Below are 25849 nucleotides of genomic sequence, written 5' to 3'. Positions count from 1 at the left end.
CCCGTCCACGGGGCCTCAGCATTCTGGGCCTGCCCTTTCCTCTGACACTCACCCCAAAGGGCCCAAAGCCTCCATCCCGCACACTCCACAGAGCCCAGCAACTTACTCAAGATTTCATGTAGATGCTTAGGGTTTAAAAGAAAAAAAAATCCAGCTGGGGGAAGTGTGGAAGGCGGGGGCAAAATAGCTGAAGGGGATTAAGAGGTAGAAACCTCCAGTTATAAAACAAGCCACAGGGATGTAATATACAGCTCAAGAAATATGGTCAGTAATGTGATAACTTTTTATGGGGACAGGTGGTTATTAGACTTATGCTAGTGATAGTTTTTTATTTTAAGATTTTTTAAAATTTTATTTATTTATTTATTTTTGGCTGTGTTGGGTCTTCATTGCTACATGCGGATTTCTCTAGTTGCAGTGAGTGGGGGCTGCTCTTCGTTGCGGTGCACGGGCTTCTTATTGTGGTGGCTTCTCTTGTTGCGGAGCACGGGGCTGTAGGCGCATGGGCTTCAGTAGTTGCGGTGCGTGGGCTCAGCAGTTGTGGCTTGCGGGTTCTAGAGCGCAGGCTCAGTAGTTGTGGTGTATGGGCTTAGTTGCTCCGCGGCATATGGGATCTTCCTGGACCAGGGCTTGAACCCACATCCCCTGCATTGGCAGGCGGATTCTTAACCACTGTACCACCAGGGAAGCCCTGGTGATGGTTTCTTAATGTAGGCAAAGCTCAAATTATGCAGTACACCTGAAACTGACATAATGTATGTCAACTATATTTCAATTAAAAAAAAGACATCCAGCTCAGTCTTTGCCTTTAAGCCAGAACAATGTTATTACTAGTATTAATGTGGGTCTAAATCATTTTGTGCTTTGTTTGCTCCTCCCGGTCTGTTTATTTTTCTCCCCTTTGTCACTCTTTTCTTTTCTACCTGTTTGGAGCTTAAATGCTATCTGTTAGTTTGGGATTTCCCTCGACACCCAGGCTGCCAACAGTCTGCCTGTGCCCTCATGCTCTGACTCTTGCTCCCATTAGTTCTCCATTGTGCTCACTTCTTGTCTGTTTGCTGTTCTCTTTCCCCTTCTCCTCATACATTCACACTAAGGGTACAGCAGCCTTTTACTTAACCTCTGGGTAGCACAGGGTTAGGGGGGACTCAAGTTGCTGAGCTTCTTAGAGCCGCCCTGAGAGTTTTCTCCCTGCCCACATCCCCCCTTAGGTCCTAGCTTCTTTGGTCCTCTCTGGCTCCAGGTCTCCCTCCAGAGTCCCACCCCCACCTCTCACCAGCCTGGACCACCTACCTGCTCTCCCGCCATCACCATCCCTCCCTTGCCCGTTTCTCTCCTTGGATGTCTCCCTATCTGAACTCTGTGGTTAAATCTGCTTACTGGTTCCCTCTCTCCCTTTAAGCTCCACAAGGGTGTCCCATGCACCACTGTACCCCAGGGTCTGGGGCACAGAGCAGTGAAGACCAGGAGAGAGCGGGTGGGTGGATGGTGGCAGCTGAGTCTGCAGGGGAAGCACCCACCTGTCAATCCCAGTGGGACTGGTGCAGTGAAGAGGAAGAGAGGTCTCCTGGGATCCCACCCCACCCAGGTGCAGGGGCACAGACTGCCCACCCTCTGGGTCCCAGAGAAAAAACCAGACTCAGGGGAGCAAGCAGAGTAACGTACTAACATTTTTAATACAGTCTGATCAGATCAACTCACATCACAGGGTCAACCTTGGCTTGCTCACGTGTGATACAACTGAGGTGTATGATGTCCCCACCTGCCAGCTCTCCTGCCTTCCAACAGCACTGAAACCCCCTCCCTCCCTGACCAGACTGGCATTTTTAAAATTTTGCATAAAACTATTTCTTCCATAGACTCCAAACAATCAACTAGCCAAGTTAATTATGGTACATCTAAACAAAGTTTAATCCTAAACCCTAACGTGTGACTGCGGTTTACAAAGAGCTCTGTATCACCTGGGATAGCTTTCAGTAGCAATTCACTACAACTGGTCCTAAAAAATAATAACAATAATAATAATAATTAGAGAATTAAAACCCAACAGCAAGTTGAATGGTTAAAATCACCTAAGAACTGAAATTTGGGGTAGGAGTGTCCTCGATTGCTAAGCTTGTCCTAGTGGCAAAATGCTAGCCTTCAAGCAGGGCTCAGAAAGGTCTGGGGCCCTCCGGGTCAAAGGTCAAGCTCAGGGGGCTCTCAGAGGACACTCACCCCATGGTCCACGGGATGCTGTAGGCTTCCAGCTTCCTTAAAAACAGTTGGGCATCAGCATTGTGTAAGTGGGCGGAGACCCTACTGTGGTATCTTTTGAGGGAGATGAGAAGGGGGAATGAGGGATTAGAGAAGGGGCAGGGGACCAAAATCACCGAGGTCCCAGAATGCTGTCAGGTGCAGGTGTGGAATTGGGGTCACTAAGCCTGAGCACCAGGAGCTCCAGCTTCCGCCTGTTAGAGAAACCAGCCCTGGTGTTGCCTTGGAGGCCTGTGTAGTGTTTTCTGCCCTCATCCCATACCGGGTCTCACAGATATTTCTGCCGAGTATCAGATGAGAATCTATTTCTAAAGACCATTGCGGGTTAGGGGTGGGTGACAGGGCTGGAGGGGGAGTTAAAAACGAATAAAAATCTCTCAGCTACAGAACCCAAAGACACCACTTCCCTCCGCATTCACAGCATTTCTCAGCGGTCCCCGGTGGCCGTTTCTGCGGGGACGCAGCATCTGCCTCACTTGCCCTCAGGACCAATGGGCTGCTGGTCGACCTCAGGATCTACCAGAGATGATGCAAACGCCGACTGAACAATCTGAAACCCAAAGGACTCAAGGAGAGACATGTTCTGCTGGGGAGAGAAAGGCGAGCCAAGGGCAGGGCCCAGGTCCCCCAGAGGGCCCCCGAGGGCCCGGACATGCACCTTCTGGATGTGTTTGTTCAAGTAGGACTTGGAGCGGAAGAAGCTCCCGCACTCGGGGCAGGGGTACTTCTTCTCCCCGTCAGACTCCATTTTGTTTTTGGGGACCGCCATGTCACAGGAGAAGGATCCATTGGTGCTCTGTTTCTCGGGCGTCTTCAGGTCGCTGGCATCCGAGAGGTCACCGTAAGAGTCGGAGCTCTCAATCGGATCCTGATGTGAGCATTTCTGGCCTTCTAGGAGGAAACAGAACACAGAGGAGCGGTGAGGCCAGGCTATGGGGATGCCCCCTCGGAGGGGTCACCAGGGGCCAGCTCACAGGCTCGTGGAGGGCAGCCGATGGCCAGCCACCGCCCAGCAGAACCCACAGAGGTTCAGCTGGTCAGTCAGGGAGCCTGGCGTGCCTACAGGGGTGAGACAGCAGGGCCTGGGGCTGCCAGCCTCCCTCGCCGTGGACTCTTCATGCAGGCGCACGTGTACTGCTCACCACCATCTCGGCCTGCTTCAAGGAAGGGTATGGAGAGGGGACCGCCTCTGTCTCCACCCAGGACAACCCAAGACCCCCAGCTCCTAGGTGCTCTCTTGGGTGCCTCTGAGGGTAAAACAGCTGTTGTGATGATGCTGAGCAGGTACGCCAGTGGCCTCACCTCTGCACCAGACTGGCTGCACCCTAGCAAGCCAGAACCAGAGCCGCGGGCTCCTCAACCCAGGCAGACCCTATCGACGGCTGAGTCAGAGCCAGTCCTTTTCCCAACGCTGCAAACACAAGCCCTGCCCTCACTGCCTCTGCCTGCCAGAAGCCTTCCAGGCCAAGTTGCCAAAGCACACAGCTTAGAAGGAACTAAACAACTCAATCGGCCAGCTGTCCCTACGCAGGGCCCAGAACAAGGTGGTCCTCGAGACAGCCCTCACTGATCTGCCTTGCCCGGCCCACACGTGAAGCCTCCACAATGAGCTCCTTCCTGCCTGGGTTCAGAGCGCCATGCCGGGAAGGGAAGTCTGTGATGGGAGCGTGGAGCATGCCATCTTTGCCATCTGCCAAGCCCCTGGCGTCATCCCCAAGGCAACAACGACTTGAAAAACCACAGAACAACCCGAATCAACAAGTGGAGGTGGGGCCTAGGGAGCTCTACGCAAACCAACTCGGAGTCGGCACCATGCATCTCACAAACGCGGCCAGAGGCTCTCCGGAAAGGGCTGGTCACAGCAACCAACCACCCCTACCGAGGGGGAAGCCAGACCTTGGCTCCCTCTGCCCACAGGGTCAAAGGAGAAGAAAGCATTCAGCCACAGCTCCACGCCATCCTTAAAGGGCCACAGGCAATGGACAGGCCCAGAGGCTCATCATGCAGGGCTCCTCTTCCTGCCCTGGGCCCGGGGCGTCCCTGCAGGGCTCTGGACGTGGGGGCTGGCCAGGAGCGAGGAGGGTGCTGGGGAAGAGGAGGCGGGGGCTGGATCTCGGCAGGGCCCTAAAGCCTCACTCACCGCCCTGGAGTGAGATTCCCCACTGTGACTTTTGTCCTGGAGGCCACTGCCACTCAGATCTCAAGCCTCCTTGAGGCGGCCAGCAAGCCGGCAGCCTTCACGCCTCCCCACGCCCGGCCCAGCGCCCCCACAACACAGCCTGCGCAGAGAAGCAAAGTGCAGAGCAAGGGGTCGCTTGCCTTTGTTGCCATAGGTCCTGGCGCAGTGGAACGCTGCTCCCCCATTCGGGATGGGCTCCTGGTGCCTGGAGACCTGGGGAAGGGGAACACCGTGGTGGGTTTTAACATGGACCTTTAAGTAGGAGGCAGAGGAGAAACCTAAACAAGACAAAAGGAGATGAGATCCCGCAGCCGGCACACAGACACCTCTCTGCTTCCCCCACGCCTCTCCTCTGGCCGCACTGGCTAGCACTCCTAGAAGGGGCCCCTCCTTGGCTCAAAGGCGCTGCAACCACAGGAGCCACCTGGCTCAGGAGGGAGGGTGGCACTGTCCTTGAGTCGGCTTCTCTGCAGAGCCTGCTCTGCAAGGCTGTGGAGGCTGCCTGGAGGGATGGCCTGAGATCCCACTCTGGCCAGGGCCAGAGGCCAACTACCTCGGCTCGCTTGGCACCTCAGTAACAAGTGGTCTGAACGGATGGTCCACAGTCCCAGACCAGCTACAGGGACCACGGCTAGAAATGCTGTCGGGAAAGTACATGGGGCTCCAGGGCAGCCACGGGACTCCAGCCGGCAGAACACGGCTGAACACGTGTGAAGGCAAACCATCTGCGCAAGAAGCCAGACGGAGGCAAGACGAAATCCCAAAGAAATGCCTCCAGGGGTCCCCCTTCTTCTACCTGTTAAGACATGCTCTATTTTGCAAACTTTCTCACCTTCAGAATAACTGGGTTTAGTAACTGTTTAGACCTTTTGAAGAACAATGAAAATAGGAAGTTATGTTAAAGGGGGTGTGCAGTCATCTCTTATTCACAGTGGTCTTCTTGGTTCGGTTTTGGAGGATCCAACAGGTTCACTTAAGGAAGAAGAAATAGGCACAATCCTTGTCTTTATTTGGGGGGAGGGGCAATCCAACCTTCTGGGATCTGCTCCAGACCCACCCAGATGCTCCAGTCAGTTTGAGCCTCGAGATGCCTCGGGCTGGGAAGAGTGATCTCGGGCCAATTTCCACAGCAGCCACGAGTCTGAGGAGATGGAACCAGGTGGGCCAGTCAAAGGATTTCCACTTGGGTTTCCGCAGGAAGGAGCTGGGACATCAAATCCTCCCACAGTCAAGGATCCAAAAGTGCCTTCGGCAGGAACCAAAACTTTTCGGCAAAAGGCCCACTTGGGGCGCTATGCCTAGATGGTGTCCCTTTAGTCCACTCCAGATGCAGCTGACACATCCTCGGGTCCTTTCTTTTTTTTTTTTTTTTTTTTTCCCTCGGGTCCTTTCATTCCCTCGTTAAATTACAGTCACGGGGTAGCAGTGGGATCCACTACTAATGGGCCAGAGGCTGGAGAGTACTGTGTAATGTCTGCACAAGACTTGTTCGAAAAAAGTCTGAATTGGCCTGGGCTTTCAAATGCTACTGGAACTACAATAAAGGTCACCTTCAGGGAGTGACAGAGGTGTGCAGGCCCAGCGCACCACATGCATCGCTCTGTGCTTTGCAGCCATATGTACAGCTGCTAAATGGCAGAGCCTGGACTCTAACCCCAGGACCACGTGCCACCACGTGGTCCTTCACCACTGGGCAGACTCTCTAATAGTCTCTGTGTCTTGGTCCCGGCCCTAGAAACATCCCTTCAACTTTTGCAGTAGGCTCCATTATCACCATTTACATTCCTGTATTTCTCTGCCATGTTGGTGGATTAGAATGAAAGCTGCGGGTAGACAGGCTGCCATGTGGGAATCTTATTCAACAAACATCCCCCCGATGGTAGCAGCTGGTGGTTCTGGAGGGAAATGGGGGGCTGGGTGAATCTTCCTTCCTTTCCTGACAAAGAAGACCCTCCTGGACCAGATGCTGCTGTCCTGCCCTGCCTAGTAGAGCACGATGTCCTGCGCTGTGACCAAGTGGTCTGCCTGGGGCCAAGCAGGGGACAGACTGACTTACGAGGGTCCCATATAAACACTCCTCGGAGGGAGGCTGTGGTCAGGAAGGAGCAGATGAGACTCACAGGACAGAGGATCTCAGCCCTGCCCCATGGATGGCGCTGCAGCCCTGGCAACCAACAGAAATATCAGGACTTTCCAACTGATGCGATGATACCACTTTAGAAGGGAATTTTTTTCTTTGTTTTTTAATCCCTTGCGGGGCCCTCTGAACTGGTTTGAAGCTCTCTCCACAGGGCAGGGCCACTGCAATCAAGAGGGACGGTAAAGGAGGGAAGGAGCACCAGGAACTATTATGTTTACTCCTTGTGGGAAGAGCTGTGCTGGGGAACACAGCAGATGCTCAATGAAAACTCACTGTTTTCTCCCGAAAAATGGTCTGGGGACCACGTGGCAGGGTCCCCTTGACGCTGCCCCAGCTGCAGACTACTTACTATCTATAGCAAAACCACATGGCGGGTGGTAGGCGTGGATCCACAGTTGCCACCTAAAGCCCAGAATTTAAACACAGAGCAGCTCAGCAGCCAAGTTTTGGGGTAAAACAGAAGCCGAGTTTCTGTGAACGTATCTCTGAAGCCAGACACATTTGGCCAGAATTCTAAACTCACCTGCCTGTTCACCACTGATTAACCAAGAACCAAAGAGGAAGCTTGCTACAAGCATCAGAGTGATGGGGACACTGAGCACACACGTGACTCCACCACCACCGACGGGCCACCCTCTCTCACGCTCCAGATACGGAGAATATGCTACCACGAGGCTACTGCTTCTCCACTGCATTTTCTTGCCTGGTGTGCTGTAATTCGCACTCTGGAAGCAAACCCTCCTTGGCAGCTTCCACATCTGTGCAGGGGTCAGGGACGGCCTTCTTCTTGTCCACACCTTGGTGGGGCTGTGCCCAACTGAGCCGTGCTGGAGGGGGGGCACCAAGTAGGCTTGGGTCAGCTCAGTCCAGGGGACGGCAGGCTGTCTGCGTCTACCACTGGCGCTTGCCTCTGGCTGGAGAGAAGGCTTTCTCTACCCTTTAAGCAGATATTTGAGTGCAAGTGTTGTCTCGGTCAAAGACCGATTTCCAATACGCTTTCCCGCTTCCTCCCTCACACCAGTACATACACATCTACATAAAGACCCTGCTACAGAAACTTAAAAAGAAGGGAAATCGTGGCAATCTACCAAGTCCTTCCCACTGTTCAACTCAACTGATTTCCTCAACTTGAACGTCGGAAACAGGCTTTTGTAACCATCATACTCCTCCCACTGCAAGTTATCTTCTCTGCAGATGGGATGGTCTACGTCCTGATATGTCTCCAGGACAAAGACAAGGTCATCTGTCTCCAGTGTGGGGCTGGACCACCGGCTGCATCTCCTCTCTCCCGTTCTTCACAGGCAAGAGTTGTTTGTGTGGCTGAAAGTAGGCAGATGGATGGGTGGTTAAGCTGATTGCTTAAGAACTGCGGGGACTGGAGGATCTCAGGGCACCTGGAAATTCATCTGATCCTGCCTCACCCGCTAACCGGCTGGCTGAACGTTAGCCTTTGCTTGAACCCTTGTAGAGAGAACATCCATTTATTCCTGCAGCTCCTCCTGTAGTCACAGCCTTGAAAGGACGGCCCAGAGCGTCCTGCATTCTGATTCCAGTGTCTCAGTGTCTTTGGCGGCCTATCCTCTTCCTGGAAAAACTGCCTTCCCCTTCCTCTTCTTTTTTGGAGGGGAAGGGAGGCGTCTTTTCCCATTTCTGCCGAAGAAATGAGTCCAGAGGTAGAATCCTGCTCCTTCTCTTCTGATGAAGAGCAAAATTGTTTTCTCTTCCTTCTGAGGATCCAGGGTGGTTTAGACTAGAGCCCTCTTCTGTCTTCTTGGAGGAATGGGACTTTCTGCTCCGACTCTGGGACCCAAAGCTGGGTTTTTCTGTTTTAGCTTTTGGGTTTTTTTTTTTTTTTTTTTTTGGCCATGCCACGCGGCTTGTGGGATCCTATTTCCCTGAGCAGGGACTGAACCCAGGCCCTAGGCAGCAAGAGCGCAGAGTCCTAACCACTGGGCTGACAGGGAATTCCCCCAAAGCTCTTTTGCTTACGACCCAGATCTAGCGTTGGCTTTTCTGAGGAAAGGTGGGCTCTGGTTCTACTCTCCAGGCACCCCCACCCTGGCCACATGGCCTGTGGCTGCTGCCCAAGTCCTCTTTACCAGCCCAGGGAAAACAAATCCTGATGTACAATAGTTGTGGGCTTTGCCACATCAGCTGTCTCCTAACTGGGTCGACGTTCCCTGCTATTCCCGGCTGCTCGCAGCTTTTCTTTCCTCCTGAGTGGGGCCCACAGGGGCTGTGGCCCTGGGTCCCCCACTCAGCTCCCTGCCACTTTGTAATCAGGCTTTATCTCTGTTTCCTCATTGGCGTCCTCCTCCGCCCTAACTGGTTTACCGCCTCTGGTCTCTGACCCCAACTCTCAGGCTGAGAACTTCAACCCTGAAACCCCGACAGTACGCCCGCTGACAGCACCGTCGCAGCAGGTCTCGAGTTAGTTGGGGGCGCGGTCAGGAAGCCACGGGATGAAGCAAGACAAGGAACCATCTCTTCCTAGAGCTGGGCAGCCACAGCCTGATAGCTCTTTCCACACACAGCCCCACTGCTAGCTCCCCGGAAGAAGCTCCTGCCAGAAAGGGCTCTATTGACATATCAGAAAATAGGACAGATGCTTAAGCAGCTTTTCTGACCACCTCCCTGCTTCCACAGCAGGTTTCCTGGTGGTACAAACGTTGACATCGAATGGCCTTCAAGGCAAACCCCAGGTGTGCAGTCCCCGGGAGGAACCCAGCTCAGGGCACCAAGAGAACACCCAGCCACTCAGCAGGCTCCCTCCACCAGCAACCTCAGGGCATGTGGAGATAGCACAGGACGCAAAGTTTCCAGCCAAGGACTGCAGGAGGGCTGCACCTGGTCCAAATCAGAGTGTCAGCGAGCTGTGTCTTTCCTGACAGTTACAAAGTGTAAGGAGGGCCTCCCAAGTGTGCTGCTGCTTGCAGGGTTCGGAGAACTTTCACCTACCTTGTCTCCTGGGATCCTCACAGCAGCCCTGTGAGGTGGGCAAGGGGGATGTTCTCAACCCCGTTTAGAGGTGAAGAGACTGAGCCTTCGAGAAGGGAAGGGAGAGTTCAAGGTCACACAGGAGGGTGAAGTGGGAGGGGCCAGCTAAACCCTGGGTCCCCTGCCTCCTGGCTTAGTGCTCAATCCACTAAGCCACACTCAAGACTTCCAGAAGTGTTGCGACAAGAGTGTCCCAGGAGATAGGACTCTCCAGCCACGTCCCCACCTGGCCAAAGCAAGCGCACCATGCAGAAGCATCCTCACGCTCACCAGACAGCTGCCCCAACTCCTTCAGCAGATAAGGCGCAGCCTCCTCCACTGACGCTGCTTGCAAAACACGAACCTCAGCCCTTCTAGCAGCCAACGAGCCCTGGCAGAAGCTCAGGGACAGGACAGACTTCATCCAACACAACACCAGGGCCACAGATGCCACCTAGGCCAACCTCAGCCGCAAGCACGCTGCCCTGCTCAGAGCACCTGCCACTTTCCGCTCTCGTCAAGGCCACAATCTACCTGGGCCTGGGCTCTTCCGACCATTTGTGCTAGAAAGTTTCGGCCCTTGTCCATCTCCAGACTCGACGTCCTTACCTGGCTGCTGACTTTCACATGCCAGTGGATCAGCCAGCAAAGCTCTTGAGCAGGACCCCTCATTCTCCCACCTCTTGGGGCCTAATGACTCCCACCAACCTCAGTAGCTCAGCGCATCCATCCTGCCCCCTGGGCAGCAGGTGTGTCATGGGCCCAAGCCTGGGAACAACAGTCTCTGCTGTTCTCACTTGCTGAGCTCCTGGCAACTCCTGTTCCAAGCACCCCAGGTTTCTTGGAAAGGAAAGGGTGACAAACAGCTGGCTGGGGGATAAGGTGTTTATCGCTCAGTGGGAAGGGAGGGAGGGCTGGCCGTGCAGAGTGGAGCCTGAAGCAGGGTGGTCAGACACCCCCCAGCCTCCCACATGGGCTCAGGCCCATCCCCTGGACATGAGGGAGTAGCAGGGAGATTACCTCGGTTACAGATACTGCAGAAGTTGCTGGGCCCCTCGCTGTGCTTCTTCAGGTGGTCTGCCATGTACGCTGCCCTCAAGTACTTCCCGCATACCTGGCAGGGCACCTTGTCTTCGTGACAGGCCAGGTGGGAGCGCAGACGGTCTCGGGTGGCAAAAGAAGCATTGCAGGTCTGAGGGCAGAAAGGAAAACGGGGTGAGGTAAAAGCTGGCGTCCACACCTGACTCCCTACCGAGCACACTGTGGCACAAAGCCATTTCCGGCCAACACAGGGACTCGCTGTATAAAGAGAACTTCAGAATGCGGCCAGGCTTCCTCCCCAGATGCCAAGTAAGCCGCTCCTACTCCCCATGGTCTTCCCCACAGGACCCCTGAGCTGGGATGACTGGTTCCCACTGGCCCCCAACATGCACATTACATGGCAGGCTGAGTTCTGCAAAACAAAAGAGCTAGGGGCTTTTCATTCTTAAACATTTAAGAACTGATGTTTGTTGCATTGGCTGTAAGTGAATTTATAGAAGAGCTATTGGCATATAAACGGAACAGTCTTCACCTTCTCCACCCTGGGTTTCCCCTGGTTGCTTTATACAAAGAATCCAATTTACTCACTTTATTCAAAAGCGACATTAATCGTGGCCACAGGGAAATGGAAAGGAAAGGCAGGACAGAACACAGAGATTACTCTTCATAATATCTGTGTGCGTTTGTATTGAGAAAGCAGCCCATAAAGTGACAGTGTCAATTTTGCGAATGTGAAAATTAGCAGAGAGTGAGGGCCGGAGGCTCCGGGGGCATCTGTGGAACCCCAGTGCTGGTGCCAACAAGGATGGCACCACCCTGCACTGACCAGTGCCCCCCACTGTGCCAGGCAGGCCCCAGACTTCACCTTCAGAGCCCTTCGTCGCATGCAGTGCATCCTCACGGTGGCCCTCGAGGCAGGCCGTGCTCTCACCCCACCGGCCAGGAGCTGCAGTCAGTACCACACCCTGGGAAGGCAGCCCCGGGTCCCCTGACTTGGTCTCAGCCCTGGGTCTACCCCCAACATCTCTCCCCCAGCCCGGGCCTGCATGGCTGCCCAGCCTTGGAGGTCACGGAATGTCGGGAAAGCCCTCAGGAGAGTTGAATCTGGTGACCTTCACTATTTTGGATCCACGGACATGTCTCAGGAGTTCTAGTCAAGGTTGACTCATTGCTTTTCTCTGTACCTGTGTTTACCCTTTTAGAGCCACAAGAGAAAGCAACATTCACCTTTAATTGCATCACAGACCAAACGTTAACCCACTGAAGACCCGCCACCCCGTTAACTGGCTAGAATGGGGGTGTTCCTGCGGCTCCACTGAACAGAAACAGATCCTGAGACCTTAAGGTAAGCGTCTGAACACTGTCACCATGTACAACGTCTATCTATTGCTTTACTGTACAATCAGAGCGAGAAACAAATGCATTCGATGCTGTGGAGGTAGAAGACACCGTGGTTGCTACCCCAACCCCAAATGTCTGCATCAGGACCAGCTGAGCTCTTCTTAGTCGTTATCTTTTGAATAAATGTTACGCATTTGAATAGAACAATTTATGCTAACAAAATACAGTTGACCCTTGAACAGTTTTCCAGGGTTTGAACTGAATGAGTCCACTTATATGCGAATCTTTTTCAACAGTAAATACTATGGTAGGTGGTACACCATCTGCAGTTTGCTGAACCCGCAGATGTGGAACCGCGGACGTGGAAGAATCACATACACAGAGGGCCGACACTAAGTTGTATGTGTATTTTTGACTGCCCGGAGGGTCGACGCCCCTAACCTCCGTGTTGTTCAAGGGTCAAGTGTACTGCTTTCATGTTTTATATATTGAGTTTATTCATCTGACAAATGAGGGAGCTAAGTTTAGAGAGTAATTTGCACAAAGCACAGGGCTCAGCTACTAGAGAAAGCAACACCCTGCCACTGCCGGGCCAGTGCCCTCCCGATCCTCCTGACCACCCTGGGGTATTCCTCTCCTCCCCGATTTACAGCCGGGCAGACAGAGGTCCTGAGAGGACTCGGGGCAGCTGGACTGAGAACCAGCCCCTGAGCATGTGTTCTTACCACCTCCAGCCTCAGCAGAGGTAGCTTCTGGTAAAAGGTGTGGATAGTTTTTATCAGTGTACTTGGTAGCCAGGGCTGTCCTGATAGAGGTGACAGGTTCTGTGCAGGGAAACTTGAGCACTTAGGTGACTCAGAAAGCACCATGGGTGCGGTCTCATGGCCACAGGTGGGCCCCCCCCCGGCAGGACCTTGTGACCCAATCATAGGCCACAGTGGGTGGAAAACTGAATCTTTCCCCAGCCCCACCAGACTGTAAACCAGAGTAAGGGGTGCCGTGAACACCTGCGGGAGATAGGGGTGCACCTGTCGATTTATCTGGGGACGGGAGGCGGCTTGGCCAGACAGCGACTTGAGGACCACCGCCACAATGGTGAGAGGCAGTGTGGTCTACACCGCAGAACTCAAAGGAGCCAACCATGGACCAGGTGTTACAAAAATGCAGCTGAAAGCACACATTCAGGATCCCACCTTCTGTGGCCCCTGGGAGAGGGTGCCACTAGAGGGATGTGAAAGAGATGCCTTGTTTCTCTTGCCAACTTTCTTTTGGGATGTGTCCCTTAAAGCACTGCCTGTCATACTTTGCTAACGAAAGATAATGGACAGCCAGACTTCAATTATCCACAAGTGGATTATCCATTTGGGGGATTAGCTAAGCAAAATTAAAGCTGCAGACCAGGCTGAGTTCTCCCACCCTGTCCTCCATTGATTATCTCTCAAGGAATGAAAGCAAACTTTAGCCTGAGCAAACATAATTAGGAATGTAAATCTGCTGCTGGGAAAACAAAACAAAACGAAACACAAACGCAACAAAAACTATCACTGTGTTACAAAGCCAAGCTGAAATGGTGGTTGGCTTCTCTGTGCCAGGATTGACCCTTTGTGGCTGGAGTACCCAAGGCTTTCTGAACTGTGAGAGTGCCCAAGTCCGAGTCTAGGCCTGCCAGAAGTTCAGACAACACCAAACATAAAAGGCCTGGTCACTTAACCCAGGAGAGAAAGGAGAGAAAGGCTGAGGAGAGAGATGGATCTCAAAGAAGGGGGTGCCCGGAACCTCCATGCTGGGGCCACTCAAGAGAAAAACACTTCCTGTCCTGGAGGCAGGGAGAAGGCAGAGGGACCCTGACAGGATCAGCACCCCAATCGATCGCCGGTGGTGCTGGGAATGGCCGCCTCGCCCCCAGCCCTGCGCACAGGCAGCCTGCTATTGCTGGAGGCGCACCTGCCAGGTCCTGGCCCAGCCCCCAGAGAGGTTCATCACCACTCAACACTGAGCCCCAGCCAGGCTCCCTTCCCTCCCTGCCAGTTTCTCCCCGTCCCAGACTTCCGAATGCTTTTCTTCCCAAGGGTTGAACAGCTCAGGAATGGGGCCTCAGTGGTACCAGGGGCACCGGTGCACACCTACTCTTGGTGGCCTTTGAGCCTGGCAGCCTCAGGGGGTATCTTAAGTAGTCTTTTCCATAGCCTTGGAAAAGTCTGAGGGCAATGCATGTGGGCTTAGCACCATGGGCCTTGCTGTCATACCCTTGCTGTCACACCCTTCTTCTCAAGGGTGTCAGCTCCCTTATTCCCATTTCAATTCCTAATGAGTTATCCCTCCAGCCCAAACCCCCCAACCAGCCCCCAAGAAGTGGGGCCACTGGGAGCAATGGGAGAGGTCTGAGCTGTTCTAGCCTCTCGGCTTCAGGCTGAACTCCATCTGGGGTCAATGTCCCAGCCCACAGCACTCACAGATCAAGCAGCATTGGGACATCTGGGCCATTTAAGCACACTGAGGCCAAACCCCAAGGAGACTTGCGTGTCACTGCCAAGCCTGAGCCCCCATGCGCCCACGTTCGGAGGGCCTTTCCCCTCAAGCTGTGGCACCCGTCTCTGTAACTGGCCCCTACTGTCTCCTCTGTGGCATCAGGAGGGACCGAGAGGTATGGCCCATGCCCAGCTCTGCCAGGGGCTAAAGGAACCAACTCCCAGAGAGCTGTCTCTTCACCTCTGATACTTTCAGCAGACACACCATGCAAAACAGATGGCCCGGCTGTTTAACAAAGCCCAGGCACACCTGGCCAGCCAGCTCAGAGCCTGAGAGGCAGCACGTCTTCACCTGCACCTGCCAGGTCACTGTTAGGGGAGTTCTGGCTGTGGGGCTGGAGGCAGGGCCAGCAGGCTTGTGAGAGTGTGTGTCGGAGGGGCAGGGCAGGAGCAGGCTCATACACCAAGGGACAGTGATGTCAGTGTTATGACACAGACCAAGGACAAAACACACAAAGCCTCAAACGTTAGAATGAAAACTTTTATCATCACTCCTATTATCCCCGCAGAGCCCGCGGGGACTGAAGGGCACACCACTGGGATCCGACGGAGGTCTACATCTGCTTTATCAGCACCCAAAGCCATATATTGGGATGACCCAATGTAAAGCTACTGGTTAATCTAGTTCCTGAGCAGACCTGCTAATAAACCTCAAAACCACAAAAGTCTAATTCACAAGCCAGAAACGAAAGCGGACCTGTGTGAGTGGGAAGGGACGAGGGCAGCACGGTTGGCCCAGTTGGAGTTGCGCCGGAGTCTCCTCTCCTCTGGAGGAGGATTCACTCCCAGGGTGGGGGGAGGGGTGGCCAGGCCCCATTCTAGAAACCCCTTAGGGGAGGTGATGCCAGGGGAGGGGAAGCATGTAAGCCAGTGGCTTAGTTCCTAGGAAAGCATCAACCTCCAGGCAAGGTCAGACACCCAGGGGTACCATCTGCTAAAGAGGGAAAACAAGGCAAGAGAGCCCAGAAAGAAACGTGGAGACCATGGGGAGGACCCAGGAAGGAGCCCTTTGCTACCCCTATTTGGGGTCCTTGAGCTGGGAAAGAGTCCAAGTCACCCAGGGAGGAGCTGGGCATGGTGGGCAGGGACCACTCTGCTGGCCTCTCCCAAAAGCAGGGGGCTCAGACCACTGCCACTGCCGTTCCCCTCCACAGAAAACCCTCTCGGGAGGCCCCGGCTAGCCCACAGGCCACTGGGTAAAGGCCCGGCTGCCCTCTGGGGCAGTCCAACCCTGCCTCAGATAGCCCGGCGGGGCTGGGCAGAAGAGAGCGTTGCTGGAGGGTGCCGGGCCCAGGTTTTCGAGGGCTGGGAAGGATTTTTTTAGAGAAAGGGAAAAGGCGGTGTCAGGAACCGAATGGGACGACCTCCACAAAGCAGGCTGGGCAAAGTCCCATGATGGCAGGTCGCTAGGAAGAGATTCCAGGGGCGGCAGGCCGCTGCTGCTCCCAACCCACACCTGGAAAAAGGGCAGAGAGTGCAGGTTACCCCCCCAGGCCACCGGGCATGCCCCCACTGCCCTCTGGGCTCCTCCTACTCTGCTGGGCTGCTCAGCACACTACCTGGGAGAGTCAGAATGTGCTCCGTGATGAGAGACAGAGGGAGAGGAGGCAGCGAGGCACAGGCGCATCCCAGCAGGCCCACCCCCGGTCTCCTGGCCGTCTGGGAACACCACCGCACCTGGCCCCTGGGGGCTCTCTGCCCCACCTACAGCACGTCCGTCCATCCCTCCCTATTATCGGTCTCCCCAGACCCTCCTCCTTGCCACCAACAGGATAAAGAGAAGCAGGTCACCCCATCAGACGTTGCAGTAAACACCCCACAACTCTGTTTCCCACTCAAATGGTAGGAACTTGGCCCAGGAAAGGGGGTACGACCAAGGAGAAGATAGAAGTGTGTTTTCCACCCACACAGGAATGCTTAGTGGCCAGGAGAGGAAGCTCAATTTTCTGGGCATCACAGAGCCCCCAGATATTGTTCAAGCAGACAAACCAAGGGTGAGAATCTTGCCCAGCCTCCCCTACCTACTGCTACACAAAGAGCTCTCAAGGACAGGAAACCACCTCGCTTTCCAGTTCTCAGAAGCCCTTGGCTGTGTGCACACGTGGCTCAGGATGGGTTAAGCAGGTGCCAGTGATCGCACCACTCCCTGCCTCCTTCACCCCCACCCCTGCGGCCTGGTGCTCTGAGCTGAGGGGACCCAGAAGCAGCTCCAACTCAGGTCAGGCTGCTGGGCATACAAGGGGAAGAGTTGTTGGCTGGACCACCAGGAGCCCTTAAGAAGCCATTCCCACCCCACGGTGGCCCCTGCAAACTGCTGGGAACCAGAAGCCGGACCCAGTGGGGTGCCAGTGCCCCCAGGACGACACTTGTCCAATGTGGCCCACCATCCAAGGAGCTGGCAAACGACAGGAGAGGAAAGCCAAGCAACAGAGCAAAGACAGAGACGGGTTGGGAACCAGGACCCAGCGACCAGGAAGGAGGGGACATCAGCGGTGGGAGGGAGGGGGCTGGGGGAGAACAAAGGAGAAGAGCAGACAGACGGTGGGGGGACAGAGGGGGAGGTGTGCACAGCGGTGGTCAGTCAGCCAGCCCAGCACGCACAGCAGCTGGCTCATGGCCGTAGCTGTGAGGACAGCAGCATTCTCTTTCAGCCCATCTCTGCCCCGGCCCAGCCCCTACCTGACACTTGTGAGGCCGCTCAGAAGTGTGCACCTGCTTGATATGTCCGTTCAAGTGATCAGGCCTAGAAAAGAGAACCAAAAGAGACTTTAAAACAAGACCTTAAGAAAGGGGGCTACAAGCTTGGCCAGACCCCTGCCCCGACAAGGTTGGAGAAGACTCCCTCACCCCACCCCAGCATGACAAAGAAAAGTCACCACCCAGCTCTGGCTCCTGAGGCCCAGGCCTCTCTGCCCTGGATTTCTCTAGAGGGGGAAGGGGAGTGAGCATTTGTCTCTGACCTTGCCTACCCGCCTCCCCCCACCAGAAACTCAATGATTTCTAGGACCAAAGGAGGGGACTTTAGAATGAGACTGGGCTGCCTTGCTGCAGCCTTTCCGGGAGGGGGTATGTGTGATTCATTGTCCAGACTAAAGCCCCGTAGAAACTCAGCATTCCCCTCCCCCAGCCTCTCCCACCACAGCAGCCAATGAATGCCACCCGGATGGAATTCAGTCCCCAGAGGCCAAGGGATGAAGCCTTAAGCCCCCAGCTGGGCTGGTAAACCAGATGCCCGACAGAGCAGGTGGGCAGGGGCTGCCTGACCGGTAAGACTGGTTCCTGCTTGGGGCCCCTCTGAGGGAGTTTTCCATCCCTACGTTCATACACACAAGGCCCTCAGTACCCAGGCAAGTTAAAACGAGCCTTTTATTCTGAATATTCTCTTAAGAGGAAAAACAACCCTCTGCTTGCAGACAAGTCTTCAGTTCCTTATCAGGCTCACTAAAAAGTCAATCTAAAATGACATCCTGCCCTCCTTCCTCTCTGTCCAGTGAACATAAAGGGGATCTGTGGGTTCAGGTGGGCTCTGGAGCCACCAGGTCAGAGCAGATCAAAGGCTTTGCTGTTCAGAAGAGACTCTGGGTGCCCAGCTCTGTGCCCCGTGATCCCGGGGCTGTGAGAGGCAAGGCCGGAGTCTACTGACCCAGGATTGCCAGTGCTGTGCGGGGGGACATGGAGGCATGGGAGCGTAAGGAGTCCCAGATGCACTTGTTTCGGTCCCTCCCCCGGCGGCCATTCAAGCGGGGAAAGTCGCTGGAGGAGCCTGGCCTCCCGCCCCCAGAGGGGGCCCCTCGTCTGGTGCCGGAAACACAAAGGGAGCCCAGGGAGAAGAATGGTGAGGCCCGGTGGCTGCGGCCTGAGGAATCCGGCCCCTTCCCACAGGCCCCAAGGAAGAGAGATGGTAGGGCACGCCTAGTGCCAGAGAACTTCCCTGAGGGAAGAGAAAGCAGTTCTTGGCCACATCATCTCAAAATCAGGGCCGTTAAAACACTCTCCCCAAACCTGACATGGCCCTGCAAGGTCAAGTGAGCCCCCTGCAAGTCTCACACCCCCAGCTCTTGGAGAGGAGCTAGTCCATGAGTTAGGAATAGGACAAGTCATGGGGGATGGGCACCATTCCTCACCTGGAGAAGCCTTTCCCACAGCTCTGGCAGATGTAGGGCTTGCCCACGGACCCATCGTGGGACCGCACGTGGTAGGACATGCGATCTTTCCTCTTGAACCGCAGCCCACACACGGGGCAGGAATAGGGCTTCTCCCCCGAGTGGGACAGCTTGTGCCGATTGAGATGGTACACATCACGAAAGATCTTGCCGCAGATCTCGCAGGCCACCTGCTTCCTGGTCCGGCTCCTCTTTCGGGGGCCGTCGGGGTCCTCAGAGATGGGTAGCCCATTCTCACCCAGCCTCGGAGGAGGAAGGTCGATGTAGCCCAGCTGGAGGCTGGTGACACCATGCTGGGCCTCGTGCTGCCGGAGCCGGTTGGCATCAGTGAACACCTTCCCACACAGGCCACATGGAAGGATGCCTGCCTCCCTCAGGCCCCCTGGGGACCCGAACATTGAGTCCAGCAGGTTGGCCTTCCTTGGGCGGCCCCGGCCTCGCTTGCCAGTCAGGGGAGGGGCACTGGATGCCACATTGGGGAATGGGGAAGTCAGCAGTTGGGGGGACAGGGGTCCGGCCACCATGGGCAAGCGGTCCACCCCAGGTAACACAGGCAGGGAGGCTTGGCTCGCAATGGCTGCACCAGCCGCCCGAGCTGCCTCCTCCTCAGGCTGCATGCTGCCTGCGATGCCATTGCTGTTGGCTGCCAAGGCTGCCCCATTGGTCATATCCAAAGGGAAACCCAAGTCCGAGGTCCCAGGGGGACGAAACAGCATGATGTCAGCCCGGGCAGGGGGCACCAGGATCTGCACATTGGACTGTTTGATGACTTCCTGGCAGATCTCAATGACCGACCTCATCAGCAGAAACTTGGCGGCCGTCATAAGCTCGGGGAAGCTCTCCAGGCGAACCACAATGCGGGAAGTGTAGGCGAAGTCCAGGATGTCCCCGAACACCTTGGAGCTGATGGTGTGCATCTCCAGCTCCCGGCTGCCCCCAGCCCCGCCGCCCGGGGCCGCCGCTGCGCCCCCCACGTCAGCGGGACCCCCGTCCGCAGCTCCGCCGTCGCCCAACTGGGCGCTGAACACCGACTCAAAGTACTCGCTGCAGGCAGCCAGGACCGCGCGGTGCGCTGGGAAGCTCTCGTCGCCCACCCGCAGGAGCACGTCGCAGAAGCGCCCGCCGTTTTTGCGCTGCTGGTTCAGGTTGTGCAGCATCTCCGTGCTATGTCTGCTCACCTGGTAGGTGTAGCAGCCCGACGGGCCGCAGGAAGCGTCGTTCACTCGCTCCATGGCCGCCGCCCCCTCCCCACAAACCGGGCCGCGTCACTTGCCAGCCCCACTCCCTTCCCCTAGGCAGCAAGAAGCGGGGTGCAACGAACGTGTCTACACTCCCCACACGTGCCGGCCCGGGGCTCTGTAGTCTCGCAGGTGCGCGGAGCGCACACACCCCCTGCCCGGATCGGACTGTCTAGACGGCAGGGCACACCACCTCCCACATAGCTGCCCCCACCCCTGCTGGATCGTGCACTCCTCTCTCCTCTCCGCCCGCCCGCCTCCCCTTCTCGGTCTACCTCTGGGGGGTACGCGAGCACAGAGGTGCGCCCCTCCCGCAAACGCGCCTGCCACCTCCCCTCCCGCCCGCCAGGCGGCGCCGGCGCGCAGCCAAGGGGGAGCGCGCGCGCGCGCGCGCAGGGAGGAGGAGGAGGGGTTTGTCGCGCAGGCGCGCGCGCCGCGGTTTTACCCGGGCCCGCTGGGGGCGCGCGCTGCGTCCCCTGCAAAGCGCGAGCCGGGGCGGGGGCGCCGGAGCGGAGGAAACAAAAGGCTAAGGCTAAGGCGGCGGCGGGGCGCGCACCGGGGCGGCAGCGCGGGCCGGGTCCCAGAGCTTGGCGGGCGGAGTCGGTAGCGAAGGCTGGAGCGGGCGGGCGGCGGCAGCGGTAGGGCGGGCCCTTTCCCGGGCCGAGCGAAGGCGGCGGCGGAGCGGCGGCGCTGCGGCCCTGGGCTCCGTGTGTTCGGAGCGGAGGAAAGATGGCAGCGGCTGCACTTCCTCTTGCACTTTCACCCCTGGGGGGAGGAGAAGGAGGGGGCGATACCAACAACACCCCCCCTCCGCTTGCAGAAAAAAAAAAGAAACGGCGAGCTCGGCTTGGGGGGCCCCCGGCGCCCCCGGCCCTGCACGTGCGCACCCGAATCCCTGGCCCGGACCGCCCAGCGCTGCAAACTTTCCACTTTCTTTGTCCCGAGCCCCCCCCTCACCCAGCCGAGGATGCACGTCCCCCCTTCCCTATTTATACACCCCCCCCCGCAGCTCCGCTCCCCCCCGCTTCCTGCCCCCCCTCCCCAGTCCCCTGCTCCGCCAATGCTAGCGCAGACTGAGCCCCCGTCCGGCCCCCGCCTCGCCACCCCGCCCGCGGGGCCGGGGGCTGCAGTCTCAGCCCCCCCGGACCAATGCAAACGAAGCGCCTAGCCAGCAAACCAGCTCCCACTGCCCCTCCCTCCCCGCCAAGAGTGGCGGAGAGCGGACGGGGCGGGGGGTGGGGGGAGACCGAGGGGCGCAGATGTGGGCCCCCCAGCCAGCGATGTGCACCCGTAAGTCGAGCGGGCGTTGGTTACCCTTCGGAGCCCCCCTTCGATGCCCGAAATCCCCAGAAGTCGTCTGCAAGCGCCTCCCCGCTACCAACCCCAGAGAGGGCTCGGGGTCCTGGCTGGGGGCAGGCCGAACCTTCGGAGCTGCTTCTGGACCCCGCTCACTGACTGAACCGAAGGGGCTGCGCGCCCGGGAGAGCTGGGGATACGAGGCCATCGTCCACCCTCTCCCCCAAACCGCCACACGCCAAGCTTTGTGCCCCAGGGAGCGGAAAGTAACCAGCTCGGGGAGGCGACAACATAGAGGCAAGGGCGATGGGAAGGGGCAGGGGTCCCCGCGCACCCCAGGGAAATGGGGGTACTGGACCCTCCAGGGAGCACCCTTTGGCCTCCTGAGGTCGGGAGCATCCCCGGCGCCCGCAGCCCAGCGAGTCGCCGAGCGCTCGGGCCATGAGCCCCGCCGGCGGGCCTGGGCGCTTTGTCCCGGCCGTCCGGGAGATGCTGCCGCGCGCGGGTTGGACACAGAGGTTCATCTGCCTGGGAAGAGCTGGCGGCCGCTGCCAGGCAGCCCAACTTGGAGCCCTGGGCTGCAGGCACCGCGTGTGCGGGCGGGAAGTTCCCACAGTTGCAAAGAGGGAGCGAAGTATGTGTTCCAAACTTTCCACGGTTCCAAACTGAGCGCTTCCATTAAGAAAAGCGGTGTGCGGGGGAAAAGCATTCTGGGTATTAGCATGCAAATGAACGGGCCAGGCTTCCAGCTCCGCTCGGGATTCCCACCGCCGCGCTCCCTGCTTGCGCAGAGCCACGCGTGCCCACGGGTTCCGGGGGTGGCGCCGCGGGAGGACCAGAGTTCGAATTCGACATCTGTGCTCTCTGGTTGAGTGTTTTGGTGACGGTCACTTGGCCTCTCTGAGCCTTAGTTAAACACAGTTTCCTAATATGTAAACCGGGGACAGCAACACCTGTCTCTTGAAGTGGTGAGGTCTGCACAGCACATAATTCTGGGCTGGGTGTCTCTCCTTACACAACTCCGCCCTTCCTAGGTCGTAGTAGTTGCCAAATGCCTGTTGGAGAAAATAAATGATGAAGCTTAGAGGGCTGAGGGAAGGTCCCCGGACCCGGAGCCAGGCGATCTGTGTTCTAAGCCCAAACTAGCTGTGCCACCTCAGGCCAGTGCCCTAACCTCTCTGACCCACAGCTCAGATTCTTTGGAGGATTCGGGGAACCGACAATTTTTGTGTTTGAGAGCAGCCACAAAGAAAGAGGGATCTGGGGCTTCCCTGGTGGCGCAGTGGTTGAGAGTCCGCCACGAACACGGGTTCGTGCCCCGGTCCGGGAAGATCCCACATGCCGCGGAGCGGCTGGGCCCGTGAGCCATGGCCGCTGAGCCTGCGTGTCCAGAGCCTGTGCTCCGCAACGGGAGTGGCCACAGCAGTGAGAGGCCCGCGTACCGCAAAAAAAAAGAAAGAAAGAGGGATCTGATTATTGAGGGCCTACAGTATACACACAGACTCTCTCCAAGGTAAATATATTCCCATTCTACCAATGAAGAAACAGGAAAATGAATGACTTGCCCAAGGCCACACAGATAGTGGTGGAGCCAGAAATCCAACCGGTTAACCCGGATGTGCCCCTTCCTTGCCAGTGGCTTCTGAACCCCCTCAGTGTCTCCACATGAACAAGGAATTGGTTCTCAGTCTGCCGTGCTTAGAAAACAGGGTGCTGAGATGTTCCTCCCAGAGGGGTCATGCTGTGAACGTGGGTTCACAGAGTGCTCTCAGATCACTGATCCACAGTGCTCTGAGGAAAACAGGGAAGATGCACCAGCCCCATTTTGCAGAGAGGAAGCCTGAGGCTCAGGGAGCTTGAGTGATTGGCCTAGGATCCCACCATGAGGAAGTGGCCAGACACAGATCCAGATCCCAGTCCTGACCGCAACTGGGAGCTTTTTCCTGCATGTCACCTTGGCGGTGTAATTGTGCAGGAGGCCTGTGATGATCTCCCAATTTCATCTATAACTGAACCTTCAGTCTTGCCTATATCTTAGGCTCTTTCTCTTTCTTTTTTTTTGAATTGAGGTGAAATTCACATAACATAAAATTAACCATTTTAAAGTGTGTAATTCAGCAGCACTTACTACATTCCCAATATTGTGCAAACAAGACCTCTGTCAAGTTCCAAGACATTTACGTTTCTAAAAGAAAATTCTGTCCCCAATCCCCACTTCCTCCAGCCCCTGGCAACCACCAATCTGCATTCTGTTTCTGTGGATTTACCTGTTCTAGATATTTAATATAAATGGAATCATACGATATTTGATCTTTTGAGTCTGGCTCTTTTCACTTAGCATAATGTTTTCGAGGTTCATCCACGTTGCAGCACTGTTATTCCTTGTTATGGCTGAATTCCACCATATGGATATACTACCTTTCCTTTATCTATTCATCCGTTGATGGTCTTATGGTTATTGTGAATAGTACCACTATGAACATTTGAGTGCAAGTATTTGTTTAAGTATCTGTTTTCAGTTCTCTTGGGTATATACCTACCAGTGGAATTGGTATCATATGATAATCTATGATAATTCTGTGTTTAACTGTTTTCCACAGTGGCTGCACCATTTTATATTACTACCACACACGTCTTTTTATGAGCAATTGTAGAGCTGATCAAACCTATTTTATGAATAAACATGCTGAAGCCCAGAGAGATTAAGTAACTTGTCCAAGGTCACACAGCAAGATTCAGACTAGAACCAAACTTTCCAGAGTCCCTAGCCTTCCACCCACTAAGAGCCTCCCAACCTCCTTCAAAGACCTGAACTACTTACCTGAGCATTCACTGATTTGACAAACCTGTCCAGTGAACAACTAAGTTAACTGTATTATGAAGCTCCTTCTCTTCCTTCAACATCTGTTGAAAGAGCCCACCGCCATGTTCCCAATTTCCAGGTCGCACCTTGACAAGATGCAGAGCTCACAATCCCTGCGTCTGCCTCCTGCTGCTGGCCTGGCAGGCCCTCTTCTGTTGCCATGGAAACCACGCACCTCCGTTTTGGCAGTGCACCAGCTGGACAGCGAACTGAGAGCATCCTTGTCTCCCAAGCTAAGTGGAGCTTCAAGGTTACTTGCTCACTAGATCCGTATTTATTGAGCACCTACTAAGCACCAGTTCTTCGAATTTTTTTAAATTTGTTTTAGATGCTAGGGATACAGCAGTGAACAAATTAGACCATGGACCGTGCCCTCAAGGAGCCCACAGCCTAGGGGAGGAGACAGACAAAAAAAACAAGGACATGAAAAAGGCTTCTCCTGGCTCTCCTCCCCCATTCTTCAAATTCTCCCATCCTTCCAAGCCCTGCTCAAACCCCACTTCCTCTGGAGTATCCTCTCCACAAGCCCAGATCCAAGTGATAGCTCCTCTCATCTCTCACAATGCTTATTTTTTTTCCCCCGATTGCAAAAGTGATACGCGCATTGCAGGAAAATGTAGACAATGCATGAAAACACAAAGAAAAAAAAAGATTCCTTATAATTTCATCACCAAGAGTTAAGTGCTGCCAACATATCCTTCTGGTCTTTTTCCCCTTCTACATATGTATAATTTTTTTTTGTTTTAAATAATTGGGTCCTGTTTTATATACCGCTTTATAATGTTGCTTCATAACAATATATTTTCTTCCCAACATGTTTCGGTGTTCCTGTTTTGGAACAGGGGGTTAACAATAACAGCGAACATTTATTGAACACTAACTGTCAGGTGTGGTACTGAGAGCATTACTTGGTTTACCCTCTGTGATTCTTGAAATTCCCCTGTGAGGTACCTACTCTGGGGTTCTCATCTTACTGATAAGGGCACTGGGGAACTGCCAGATGAGGAAGGGACAGGGATGGCCGAGTGTGCATAAGACAAAGTGGCACCTAGACCCCGGCCGCTCCTGGGGCCTTCCCCATGAACCCAGACTGCCATGAGCCAGGGACCCAACAGGAGGGGGTGATGGAGGGGCACCCTCGTTTCTGCCGGACAAGAAGAAAGCACCCTTCTCACCTTTATCAGGCTTGCTTAGAAGGCCTGTGACGCCAGTGCGCTTCCTTGGCTGACTCTTCAGTGCTGGGCTGTGTTTGGCTTCCTAATAACAGTAGGAAGGTCATTCATTGAGCCATCATGGCACCTCGTGCAGGAGCGGAGCTCAGGGTTTGGAGCCAGACAGACAGTGTAGCTTTGGGTGAACTGTGCCAGAAGTTTAGTGTCCCCAGCCCTCCTCTGAGGATAGGCTTACTGCCCTCTTTTTATAGGTAAGGTAACTGGGAAGTTAGGTGGTTTGTCCAAGCCTGCACTGGTGGAGGGTGGGGTCCAAGTCGAGTACAGCCCTCCCTGAGTCTAACAGCCAGTCTCTTAACACCGAACCCTGGGCCTCTTTTCTTTCTTGACTATTGGGTTTCCTTTGTGACTGGGAAGTGTGCAAATCATCTGCCTGTTCTGGAGGCCTAGCTTTTTGAGCTTCATTGAGGAGCCTGAAAAGAGGCCCAGGAATTCCTGCCTCCCCACCCCCACCCGGCTTATCTCGACCCCTCTGTGCTGTGGTCTCCAGGGCCTGACAGGGACCCTATGGGCCGTGGTTTATCATCAGGCATATTTCCTGCCTCTTTGTCACCAGCAGGACTTTCTTTCACTTAATCGGGAACAAAAAAAAGCAAAAC

General features: G+C 55.4%; 2 protein-coding genes and 1 long non-coding RNA gene across 10 annotated transcripts in view; 2 read left to right on the top strand and 1 right to left on the bottom strand.

Moving 5' to 3' along the window:
- LOC117198118 (uncharacterized) overlaps positions 1 to 15086 on the top strand; it is a 37377-nt gene extending 22291 nt beyond the window's left edge. For 3 of the 5 annotated variants that reach the window (XR_004479058.2, XR_007471915.1, XR_004479061.2), the window contains one exon: positions 11795 to 13094. This is a non-coding gene — a long non-coding RNA (uncharacterized LOC117198118). Of the gene's footprint in view, positions 1 to 11794; positions 13095 to 14970 lie in introns of those variants that run through there. The other 2 variants (XR_007471916.1, XR_004479060.2) reach the window with 2 other exon arrangements.
- On the bottom strand, positions 1658 to 20647 carry PATZ1 (POZ/BTB and AT hook containing zinc finger 1). Of its 4 annotated transcripts, none has more exons than XM_004283693.4 (5): positions 18586 to 20617; positions 17141 to 17204; positions 10572 to 10743; positions 4576 to 4713; positions 1658 to 3147 (listed from the first exon to the last, which is right to left on the bottom strand). In XM_004283693.4, exons 1-5 carry the CDS (start codon positions 19854 to 19856, stop codon positions 2729 to 2731), a joined length of 2064 nt encoding a protein of 687 aa, XP_004283741.1. In that variant the 5' UTR covers positions 19857 to 20617; the 3' UTR covers positions 1658 to 2728. The 4 variants fall into 4 exon arrangements, with proteins under 4 accessions (XP_004283741.1, XP_004283745.1, XP_004283742.1 ...); XM_004283697.4 differs by having other exon boundaries at positions 4576 to 4648; XM_004283694.4 differs by lacking the exon at positions 4576 to 4713.
- Positions 20648 to 20901: 254 nt separating this feature from the next.
- Positions 20902 to 25111, top strand: LOC117198117 (uncharacterized). Its single transcript, XM_033412892.2, has one exon. The coding sequence runs from the start codon at positions 21122 to 21124 to the stop codon at positions 22028 to 22030; it is 909 nt and encodes a 302-aa protein (XP_033268783.1). The 5' UTR covers positions 20902 to 21121; the 3' UTR covers positions 22031 to 25111.
- Positions 25112 to 25849: the final 738 nt, after the last annotated feature.

The sequence above is a fragment of the Orcinus orca genome, chromosome 15, assembly GCF_937001465.1.
Source record: "Orcinus orca chromosome 15, mOrcOrc1.1, whole genome shotgun sequence".
Lineage (NCBI taxonomy): Eukaryota > Metazoa > Chordata > Mammalia > Artiodactyla > Delphinidae > Orcinus > Orcinus orca.
This window is presented reverse-complemented; position numbering and strand designations above follow the sequence as displayed.